The sequence below is a fragment of the Penaeus chinensis genome, chromosome 42 (assembly GCF_019202785.1).
Source record: "Penaeus chinensis breed Huanghai No. 1 chromosome 42, ASM1920278v2, whole genome shotgun sequence".
In the NCBI taxonomy this organism is placed as follows: Eukaryota; Metazoa; Arthropoda; class Malacostraca; order Decapoda; family Penaeidae; genus Penaeus; species Penaeus chinensis.
In genome coordinates, this window is record NC_061860.1 from 1,071,859 (window position 1) to 1,084,328 (window position 12,470).

At 36.5% G+C, this 12,470-nt stretch overlaps 1 protein-coding gene across 1 annotated transcript; it reads left to right on the plus strand.

Moving 5' to 3' along the window:
- The first annotated feature begins 464 nt into the window (after positions 1–464).
- Positions 465–12,157, plus strand: LOC125047772. The gene is made up of 4 exons (XM_047646208.1): positions 465–589; positions 10,805–11,188; positions 11,311–11,352; positions 12,122–12,157. Exons 1-4 carry the CDS (start codon positions 554–556, stop codon positions 12,155–12,157), a joined length of 498 nt encoding a protein of 165 aa, XP_047502164.1. The 5' UTR covers positions 465–553.
- The last annotated feature ends 313 nt before the right edge of the window (positions 12,158–12,470 follow it).

Here is a 12,470-nt window from a genome sequence, read left to right on the forward strand (position 1 = left end):
CTCGAAGCCCCATCGTCAGTCAGCGCGTAATGGGCCTCCAAGAGCTGGCCGTTTGGGGGCACCGCACCAGTATCAATCTGCTATCATTGGTCGATCAGCCCGGATCAAACTCCGCCCCTCGTGATAACCACGCCCTCATTCACAGTCATCCAGGCCAACTCGCGCTGCCATTGGCCGATACGACTCGCCTCTTACCTCTTCACTTGACGCCACACCTAACAAGCAATCTCCCTTTAGCGCACGAATTAACGCATTTCCCGCGATTTCCCTTAGTCCTCAAGCAAGATCCAAGAGCAAATCGCTCGCGGCATTTCATGGATGGAGCTGACAAAGCAGAGGAGACGAAGCATCGGTGTTAACGAGCGTGGCGGCGTCTGGCAGCGCTGCCTACTCGAGCTTCCCGCTAAAGATCCCGTCAGTTGTATTTTCGAAGTTCGTGTGAGGAAGTGCGTGAGAGTGGTTGATAAACAGGAACGAACCCGCGAGCATTATCGATTATCAGCTTTGCATTCGGGCGAATCCTATTCGGTGCACCCTGCTTCCCCCAGACCAGATGGAACAGCCGCAGATTGCGGAGGACATGCGAATGGTGAGTTGTGCACGGCGTGTCTCTGCCGCGGGTGCGACACAGCGCGACGCACCGATTGCTCTGGTCGTGTGGCTGGCATTTCGAAGCAGCCTCGCAGGTAGCCAGCAGCACGGGGGCGTCAGCTCTTGTGAAAAGCAGCGTATGACAGGTGACACGACAGCTGTCACTACCTGTCCTGTTGCTGTCTGTGACTTTATTCTGCTCCAATACTTTATCTCCGTAGCACGTTGGGAAAGTCCCCTTAAATTCCTTTTGTGCTTTGTGAGATAGCAATAAGATAAGGATGATAACAGTAATGCATATTACTAAGTCTAATCATAAAAATCCCATACTTGTTTAATAATTATAAATAGAGTTACACATCAGGAAATTAATTCACATACAAATAAAAACAATATAAAATATTTTACAAAATCACATATCCTTTCGTAGGCCTACATTTACTCAGGAACTCGAACTGACATATGGCCGAAAACCTGGTTCTCGGTGAGCCAGATTATTTTTTGATGAGAAACATTGATGTCACCAGATAATGTCAAACAATAATACAAGATCTTTCATGCTCGATTGTTAAATATTTTACTAAATTGACATTCGCCAAGATGAATCACAGATAAATTCAGACTTTTTTTCATTGCTATTATTAATAGTATTAACGGCGTCGGTGACAGTCATCTTCAGTAGTGTTGATAACTGAAAATGTCAATCATAATCAAGTAGACAAGATTCATGATTATCATTAATCTAGATTTTAATGTTGACAGCATCATCTCCTTTATGCAATGGTGGTAGTTTTTTTCATTATCATTACTATTGAAGTAGTGATATCACTGTATAGTTATTTTGATTAAAAAAAAGAAAACAATGTCAGATCTTATCGTTATCGTTACTACTGTCAACTATATTGCAATTGCTACCTTTATTATTATTTCTACTGTTATTATTAGCGTTATTATTGTTATTTCTATTATCATCGTCATCAGTCATCAATCATTATTTTTGATATTGATATTATTATTATTATTTTGTTGTTGTTATTGTTATTATTATTATTATTATTATTATTATTATTATTATTATTATTATTATTATTACCATTATTATTATCATTATCATTATTATCATTATCATTATTATTATTATTATTATTATTATTATTATTATTATTATTACTATTATTATTACTATTATTATTATTATTATTATTATTATTATTATTATTATTATTATTATTATTATTATTATTGCTATCATTATCATTGATGTAATTAAATATATTGGTTATAGTAATTATTTTCTTGTTATTGCACCAATATTACCATGGTCATGATAACCATCATTAATAGTCAATCTCTATTATTCATATTATAATAATTACTATTATTACTGTTTTGTTATTATTATTATTATCATCATTATTTTCGGTTTTCTTATCATCATTATCATTATTATTATTATTATTATTGTTATTATTTTCGGTTTTATTTTGTTATTATTATCTCTGATCATCATTATTATTGCCGCTGTAATTACTATTTTTATCAGCATAATTCTTATCGTCGTAATTATTATTATCACCATTATTGGTATCATAGTCTTACAACTGCTGCCCCTCCTCTACGGAAATAAGCTCTTCAGTTAAACTATTAAGGTTGTGAATGGAATCAACGAAACAATACGATGGTGATTGTAATTGAACGATAAAAGTAATAATAATGAGTATGGTGACAGTAAAGATAACTGAGATTGATGATTGTGTATGTAGCATTTAAAAATAAATAAATGCAGTATTATGATCGGTTGATATGAACGTATCCTTGTATTGCTTGGTACTGACGTCATGTTATTAATATTCTAGGTGAAGATAATAATTAATTTGATGAAAATAACTGGCTGTCATTATCAGATGTAAGATACAGGGAAGAAAATGATAATGCATAGCGAATCTGAAATGACGTCTAATTACATATGCATAAGTAGATTTAAATACTGACGTACAACGGACCTGGTTATTAATACGTCAACTAATGATACCTTTGATATTAGATGATATAGTAATAGGCTGGCTTAATGCGTTACGTGTTGAAAATAATGTTCTCGGTGACAATGAAAATGATAATAACTATAACAGCAGATAAGAAATTATGAAAGTAATGAATGGCATTTTTTCAATTAGGTGAATCTAATGCGGCGCTAAAGTAGCTGGTGATATTTAAAACAAACATGATGTTAAGGTCACTGATAAGGTGATAAAGCTGATAACAACCTCATGGAAATGGGAAAGTTAATGGTGGTTGTAACGATAGGATAAAAGTGTGTGATATGAATATGATCTTTTGTAATAATAACACATTGGCAATTGATTATAAGAATGGTATTCAGATAGTCGTATTTAAATATTATGGGTATTCAGATGTTACGGTTTTATCATACCTGGGAAGAAACAACATCACGCTAATTGAATTAAAGAAATACCGGAGAAAATGCGATAATGATAATTACTCTTCAAAGTAATGACGTTGAAATTAATAATTATTCTAATGATCCACATCGCACTAATCTGAATAATGATACAGGTAAACGATATTAGTGATAATGATAATGATAATAACAATAATTGTTTTAGTTGTTATTGTTGTTGTTATTATTACCATTACCATTATTATTATTATCATCACAATGATAATTATCATTAACAGGACTGTTATAACCATTGTTATCAAAATCATCATATTATCGTTCTTATTATGTCATCATCATCATCATTATCATTATCATTACCATTATCATTATCATCATCATCATCATCATCATCATCATCATCATCATCATCATCATCATCATCATCATCATCATCATCATCATCATTATCATCATCATCGTTATAATATTGTTATTACTTTTAATGATAACAGTAATGATAACGGCAATAGTAATGATGAATAATAATGATAATAATAGTAATGATAATAATGATAATGGTAATGATAATAGTAATAATGTCAATAATAATAATAGCAATAGTACTACTACTAATATTATTAAAATAATAATTATAATAATTATGATAATAGAAATAAAGATGATAATGATAATAATGTCATCAATGATAATAATGATAATGATAATGATAATACTTATGATAAGGATAATAATAACATTATTATTAATATTAATATTAATATTATTATTATTATCATTATCATTATTATCATTGATACTTTTTGTTGTTGATGTTGCTATTACTATTATCATATTATTATGATGATGAAGATGATAAAGATATCCTGATTATTACTAATATTGTTATTGTTATTTCTGTTATTGTATTATCATCATTGTACTATTATTATCATTATTATTATTATTATTGTTATTATTATTATTATTATTGTTATCATTATTATGATTATTATTATCGATTATATATATTGATATGTTATTATTATTATCATTACTGTCGTTATTGTTATTATCATTATCATTATTATTAATATTGTCATCATTAACGTCATCATTATTATCATTATTGTTATTGTTGTTGATGTCCTTAGTTTTGCTATTGTCCATATAATTATCAACACCATTGATTTTGTTATTATTATTATCATTATTATTATTATTATTATTATTATTATTATTATTATTATTATTATTATTAGTGTTCTTCTTGTTGTTAATTTTGCTATTATTGCTATTAATATTTTTATTTTTATTTTTATTTTTATAATTATCATTACTATTATCATTATTGTTATTATTTGTATTATTAATGATGTTCTTTTATTATTATTCCTACTATTACTACTATTATTATTACTGTTACGACAACGAATACCACTTTTAATATTATTATTACTAGTACGGTTGTTGTTATAACAACTATCATCCTCAAAATGATTATTATTCATTATCATTATTTTTGTTATCCTCCTCCTCATCATCACCAATGTTAATGTCATTTTCAAAATGACGATAATAATAATAATAATAATAATAATAATACTCATAATAATAATAAATTGATAATGATAATAGTAATGGTACTACTACTACTACTGCTAATGATAATAATGATAGTAGTAATAATGATAATTATAATGAAAATAATGATAATAATTATAAAAATAAAATGGTGATGATATTGATAATAATAATAACAATAATAATGATAATGATAATGATAATAATAATAACAATAAGAATGATAGCAACAATGATAATAATAACAAAAGTAATAATATTGATATTAATGGTGATAATGATAATAAAAATACTAGTAGTAGTAATAATAATAATGATAATAGTGAAAAGAACAATGATATTGATAATCATAGCAATACTAATGATGATAATATAGATAATTATGATAATGATGATTATGGAAATAGTAATAATAACAGTAATAACAAGTCATATTCAGTATATCAGTGAGGGAAATAAAATTATTATCATCAATATCATTAACAAGAATATTGACATCAATCGTGATATTTTGACCTGTTGAAAAAATTGCCATTAGTATTGTAAATGTTATTTCTGTTATTGTAAAGTTAGTGTGCTTGTATAAAGTATGTATTTGCGTTAGTGATAATTACTGAAAAGGGCTATTTGATTACGTCGTTTCAAAGCAGAAAAGGCAGACATTCAGACTAGCTTTACAAATATATATATTTGTTCCTCAAATTAGCTTGATAATTATGCAAGGAAAAGTACTTGTTCTTTATGCCTCTTTGTAAATAGGACTAATTCCCCAACGCAAGTGAAAGTGTCCATTACTTGGTCATTTCTTGTTATATTTACAAATAAGGCAAATCTCATGACGCACGAGAATGTTTATTTCGTAGACGGGAAGCGTCTGGCAACCCCCTTTCGTTCCCAAAGCGCAATGCAGTAAATAAACAGTGACGTCATCAGTTGCCTTTCTTTTGCATGTGTTCTCGGGGATGTGATTACTTAATGACATCTGTGCTCTCGATCTTCTGTCACTATGGCGAAGTTTTTCTTCTTACTTTTTTTTCTTTTTTGATTTTATTTATTTTTTATTATTATTTTCTCCTTTTTTTTCGGGGGGGGGGGGGGGCACTTGTTCGGTTCTCACGTCTCTAGTCACTCCTCCCCCCCCCCCCACTACTGTTTTATTAGGTCTCATTTTAGTTATTTTTATATTCGGGCCTCACAGGTCTTTGGTCTTTTTTGTTGGGGGGAATCCCCTGTTTTAGGTCTCCGGTCAGTCATTTTTTTTTCCGATTCGTTTTTCCCCATTTTAAGGTCTTCGGTTGTTTTTTTCTTTATTTATTCATCTATTTATTTTATATTATTCTTGTTATTATCCTTATTTATTTTCTTTCTTTTTTCTCTTTGTCTCTCTCGATCTGAATCAGGTCTAAGGTCTCTCGTTATTATGTTTTTTTCTTCTTATTATTTCTTTTTTTTGTTTTCTTTTTTTACGATTAGGGTCCCATGTTACCTTTTCGGGTAGTCTTCCTCGCTTTGAGCCCCCCCCCCCCCCCCCATGTTTCAGGTCCCTGGCCTAGGTTTCAGGGTCGTATTGTCCTGCATATTGTTTGCCTCATAAGTCGAGTCCTGCTTTTCTTGCTGTTTCTCTTCATTACTTTCGGGTCGCTTGTGCTCTCTTATTTTCTTCTTTTTTTTTTTAGAGATTTTCTCCTGTCTCTCGTTTATCAGTCCTTTCTTTTCTTAGTTCCAAAATCCTGTTGTTGATTCACCAATTCCAGTATTTCCGTTACTGTTGACCGTCTTCTGGTATTCTTCTACAACGGTAATTTTGAAACAAAAAACAAATCAGTCAATATTCTCGTCCCAAGCTTTATATGGGGGGAAAAAAATCAGTTAATACTCACCCCAAGCTTGAAATAAAAAGAAAAATCAGTCAGTATTCTCGTCCCAAGCTTTATATGAAGAAAAAAAAACCCAAGCTTGACATAGAAAGAAAAATCAGTTAACACTCTCGCCCTATGGTTGAATTTTTAAAAAAATCTCTTAACACTCTCGCCCCAAGCTTGAGATGAAAAAAAAAGATCAGTTACTCTCGTCCCAAGCTTGATATATAAACAAATCAGTCAACACTCTCGCCCCAAGCTTCAAATGGAAAAAAAGTATCATCAACACTCTCGCCCCAAGATTTATAAGAAAAAAACCATGCTTGGTATTTAAAAAAGAAAAAGAAATCAGTTACCGCTCTCGTCCGAAGCTTGATATTAAAAAAAAAGAAATCAGTTAACACTGAAGCTTTCGATCTCGTGCTTAAAGAACTCGGAACGAAAATTAACTGCTTCAACTCATGTTTCAGAGAGCGTGATTTTTTTTTTCCTTTTCCTTTTTTTTCTTTCTTTCTTTTTTGCTAATTTACATTCTTTCTTGCATTTTATATCCCTTGCTAATAGCTCCCTGGCTTGCAACATTGCACACCCGCTTAATGGGCTTGGGTATGTCTCCATTAGCGGAACAATTGCTGTACAGAAATAGATAATGCTGTTGGATTACTGTGTACTTCGGGTTCTTATATTTTATTTAGGGTTGGTGTATAAAGGTAATTGGAAACGATTTGTATTACGCAAGTGTGTTTTGGCGTGTGTTTAGCGCTTTTTATTCTTTCCTCTTTACTTTTTTTCTCTCGGTCTGTTTCTCTCTCTCTCACTCTCTCTCGCTCTCTCTCTCTTCTCTCTCTCTCTCTCTCTCTCTCTCTCTCTCTCTCTCTCTCTGTCTATCTCTCTCTCTCTCTCTCTCTCTCTCTCTCTCTATCTCTCTCTCTCTCTCTCGCTCTCTCTCGCTCCCCCCCCCTCTCTCTCTCTCTCTCTCTCTCTCTCTCTCTCTCTCTCTCTCTCTCTCTCTCTCTCTCCGTCTTATTATCTCTTTGTCTGCTTATTGCTTTCCATTTTTATTATTCTCTTCTCTGTAGGAAAGGTATGAATGAGAAAGAATATCTTCACATAACCAGAGAGGTATTTTAACCGGTCCCGATGATATAATCGAAACCGGTTAAATAAATCTCTTGTAATGTGAAGATATTCATTCTCATTCATACCTTTTCTACATTTGTCGGCGTGAATACGGTTCATACTTTTTTTTTATCTCTCTTTCGCTCTCTCTCACTCACTTTCTCATTCTCTCTCTCTTTTCCTCACTCTCTCTTTCCCTCTTCCTTTAACCCTCTCTTCCTCTTTTCCTCCCTTCCCTCTTCTTCGTCCCTTTTCCCACTTTGCCTCTATTCTTCTCCCCCTCCCCCTCTAATTCGCTCTCCTTCCCTCCCTCCCTCCTATCGTCCCTTCCTCTCCTATCCTCCCTCCCATCTTCCCCTTCCCTCCCTACCTCACCCTTCTTCCCTCCTCCCTCCCTCCTTCCCTCCTTTCCTCCTCCTCCCTCCCTTCCTCACATCCTCCCTTTTCCTCCTTTCCTACTTCCCTTCCTCCCCTCCGCTCCTCCCCTTCCCTTCCCTCCCCTTCCCTTCCCTCCCCTCCCTTCCCTTTCCCTCCCCTCCCCCCCTTCCCTCCCCTCCCTTCCCCTTCCCCCCCCTCCCCCCCTTCCCTTCCCTTCCCTCCCCTCCCTTCCCCTCCCCTCCCCTTCCCTCCCCTCCCCTCCCCTTCCCTTCCCTTCCCTTCCCTTCCCTTCCCTTCCCCCCCCTCTCTCTCTGCACCCTCCTTCCTTTCAGTGTATAATAATTAGCTAGTAAACGACCCATTCATATCATATTCAAGTAATTCAACGTTGAAACGGAAACCCGAGCTATCGCTGCCGAACGTAATAACAGCGCTGTAATTAACGCCGCTGGTCTCGCATCTGGCACCGACGATTATCATATCCATTGATAGCCTTGTGCACAATGGCAGACACAAATACGTACGTACATACGGGTACATGCGCACATAAACTCATTCTCGCGCACATGTAGAAAAAATGGATAAGTATGCATAACTTTCCTTCCTTCATGTACGCGCGCACGCACACACACATACACACACGCGCGTACGTATGTAAGCACGCACATAAACGCACGCATACTCGTACGCATAAACAAACAAGCAAACACACACAAACACGTGTAAAATACATGTGGTATCATATGTTACTTTCCAATATATCTTATTTCCACACTATTAACTCTCACACGTGTTATGACTCACGCCCTTCCTATATACTGAGATGTCACGTGACCACACAAAATTACGTAATGTATAAAAAAAAAGATAAACAAAAAAGTTGACCAGATTCTTAGGTACGTGGAGTGTAAACGTACTAAAAAAAAATAATAATAATAATAAACTAAGCTAAAATTTTACGTATGCTGAACAGGAGGTAAATACTAAAATAAAATTTTCGGTGAATGCGACAATTAGACGAATTAACAGGTAGAAAATTACCGGCGTGGAAGTGATTTCCGAGAGTTAGTCTAGTGAATTAATTGATTCTTCTATTCTCAGATTATCTAACAAAGGGGCAAGGTAATTCTCGGCCACGCAGCCAAAAAGGCCGTAAATCCTCCGAGACGATACGGCTACGCGACCTTACGGCTTTCCCGTACGGCGAATAACCGGCAGCTGCTAGACCGGCGGCAATTTGCTCTCTCATGAAAATTTATATGATGATAAACTACGCTAGTGATTGCATCTACCACGGCGAGTTCATGAACTGTAGTGCGCGATTTTGTATTGTATTCGTCGGACTTTGGAAATCTTCGTGCATCGTGCAACCTAAATCGCGTCCCTGGGCTGCCACGATGCGCGATGAGTAGCGCTTTTTTCCGAGGTTAAGCAACGAAAAACTACGGCTCCAGAGAGACGTTATTACCTGTATTTATCCTAATTGTTCTTCATTATAGTATTCTCAGATACTTCATCGTTAAGCTTACGTGATGTAAAACCTCAATTAACATTCGTAGGGCGCAGCACCACGCAACTTGTCATTCTGTTTATAGATTCCGAGAGGTCTGCGCCGCCGGCCTCGGTATTATTGTATGTTCAGCGTATCATAGTTATGGGCTTATAATGGGCCTCCCCCTGCACCTGTCAGACCCCTGCTATGGGTTAAGTGTTGGGTCAGACCCCCCCACGCGAGGCCGGTTCCCCCCCTCACCCCCTCACCCCCCCCCCCCTCGCCCCTCCTGGCTCAGCTGTGACGTCATCACCTCTTCCCGTGCGCTGGAACCCCTTCACGAGTTGACGGAGCGAGCGCGGTATCGTCCCTTGGTGTTTGCAGATGCTATCTTAAAGCACCGTCGAACTGGTTGCTGTTCACAGTTTTGTTCAGAGGTTTCAGATGTATTGGGAACATTCTGATCGCTCTCCTTTATTTATTTATTTATTCATTTATTTATTTATTTATTGTAGGGAACAAAAGGCTTTGGAAGTTCGTTGTCTCCTGTCGATTGGATAAATTCGCCTTTCTAATAGATTGAGATTTGATTGTTCTGTGTGTGATATTGGATACATCTTGAATTCATGAGGATTTCACACACACACACACACACACACACACACACACACACACACACACACACACACACACACACACACACACACACTCACATTCAGTAACTTGGAGACTTGCGTGTCCTCAAGCAAACATATGCTTACATCATATTTATATGAAAATTTGAACATATTACCAAGACCAAATTAACGATGCTTTTACCCTCCTAAATTAGGCTCAAAATGGATAAGTGTCAAGAGCTGAATTTGCTATATAATTAATTTGGAATGTAATAGATTAGCCCCAAGATGCATGTATTGGATAATTAAGGTTACATTTGCTTTACGATTGATAATGAATTGATCCTGGTTGGTGTGCATTAGTAGGGAGATGCATGTGTTGAATGATAAAAGCTAAATATGCTATAGGATTTATAATTAGTTAATTTTGTTTGTCAAATTAGGGTCAAAGTGTATGTGATGGATAATGAGAGCTTCATCAGCTCTATGATTTATGATTAATTGGCAATTGCTATTGATTAGGCGAGAGCTTTCTGATTTATAATTTTTCGAAATTAGGCCCAAAATGCCTGTTTTCGATAATGAGAGTGTTCATCTTTATGATTTATTAAGAATGAATTCCGATTGTTATGAATTGGGCTCACGATGCAGGAGCGCCGCATTGTCTTTACAATTTATAATGAATATCTCTTGGTCCTGATTAGGATACCGAGAGCTGCATCTGCTCAAGGGTCTGTGTTTAATCTGCTTCTGCCGTTCCTTCCAGACGTGCTCACAGGGTCGCCTGCTGGAGATGAGCGAGCAGACCCGCCTGGGCGTGATGGCCGGGCACGACACCCCCCTCAAGGCCGAGGTGGACGACTACGAAATGGTCAGCCTCGAGAACGGACGCGAGAGTCCCTCGTCCCTCAAGAACAGTCCGGACGAAGGTCGCCACGAGCACGCGGGTGTCGGCGCTGATAGTGGTCGTGACAGCCCCCTCAAGCCTGACAGCGACGGCATGGTCCTTGAGGGCGAGGACGTGCTGGCGAAGCTTCGAGAACAGGTGTCTTCGGCCAAGCTCCTGACGCAGGGCATCAGTAATAACAATCCCATCAACAGCTTGTACGACCGCCTGCACACCCTCCTCCAGGGGAAGATGGCCCAGGGGGTGAGTCCGATCGCTTTTCTGCTGGGGTGGACGCTTGCCTTGGCGTCGCTGGGGGTCACGTGGCGCCTGCCTGCCGCCTCTTTTACATGACGCTTTTGATGCCATGTACTTTTGGCGCTTAGCTGCAGTTTTACACCTGCTGTCACACTGCAGAGCTTTTACACGTTTGTCACGTGACACTTTCGATGCTTTCTTGATGCTATATTTAGAACAATTGACACTTTTGACACTTGGCACCTTCCTTCCGCCACAATTTTGACGCGACAGAAGCTTGTTACCATATATTTGACACTTGACATTTTTTAAACATGCATCCACACATGACATATGAAACTTACTTTTTGTCACAACTTAATTGCAATTCTTAATTGCTGCCACACATTTGACACGTGACACTTACCTATTGCCACACTGTGACACTTGACACTTACATATTGGCACTTTATGAAAATTGACACTTACCTATTGCCACTTTATGACACTTGACACTTACCTATTATCACACTTTGACACTTGATAGTTACCTGCCGACATACTTATGATACCTGACTCTTTTGACTCTTCCCCACTGCCACACTCTTGACACTTGGCACTAATATTTTGCTATTGCTATAGTTTTTCGGCTTTTGACACACAGCTAAGCATTTAACCACACATCACACACACTTAACGAGAAAAACATTTCACTAAGTGTTCAAGAGAACTCAAAAGTTGCTGATGAGGTGTTCATGCAAAAGTTGTTCATGATGAGAGAAGTCAGATGAAGTGGGGCGTGGCTAAATCCCACCTCTTGGTAATTAACGAGTAAAGGTGTTCATGAGATCTGCAGGTAATAATTTCCAGCGTCTGGTACAGTTGGGTAAACAACGTTTTAATTTCTGAGGGATTATTTGAAGAGTGGAATAGAAATAGTTTAATGGAATGTTGTTTTAGTATGAACAGTTTGATGTGGAGATTATATCCATGTGAATATTAGAAAAAGATCAGTGGGGAAGGTAATTTTGAAAGGAAATGAGATAAGAACAAGCAGTTGAAATTGATAATAAAGGTTTACTTTTACATGACAAGAAAAATAGTGACCATCTTGTGTAGGAATCTGAGTATTACTTTAACAATTCAAGTTATTATAAAGTGTGCGTATATATATGCGACGTAACAATGCAGTTAAGTATTTTATCAAGATATGTAAATATATGCAAATTCCCTCTCTGGGAAGGATTCGAACCCAGTCACTCCAGGTAGCACCTAAAGAGAACGGTTTTGTGGCTTAGTTCCGTTCTCT

Bases quoted from the DNA above. Each gene is read 5' to 3' on its own strand.
- LOC125047772 (XM_047646208.1), top strand. From the start codon at position 554: ATGGAACAGCCGCAGATTGCGGAGGACATGCGAATG. The intron at 590-10,804 runs GTGAGTTGTGCA...CGTTCCTTCCAG, and splicing joins TTGCGGAGGACATGCGAATG to ACGTGCTCACAGGGTCGCCT. The intron at 11,353-12,121 runs GTTTGTCACGTG...ATGTTGTTTTAG, and splicing joins ACACTGCAGAGCTTTTACAC to TATGAACAGTTTGATGTGGA.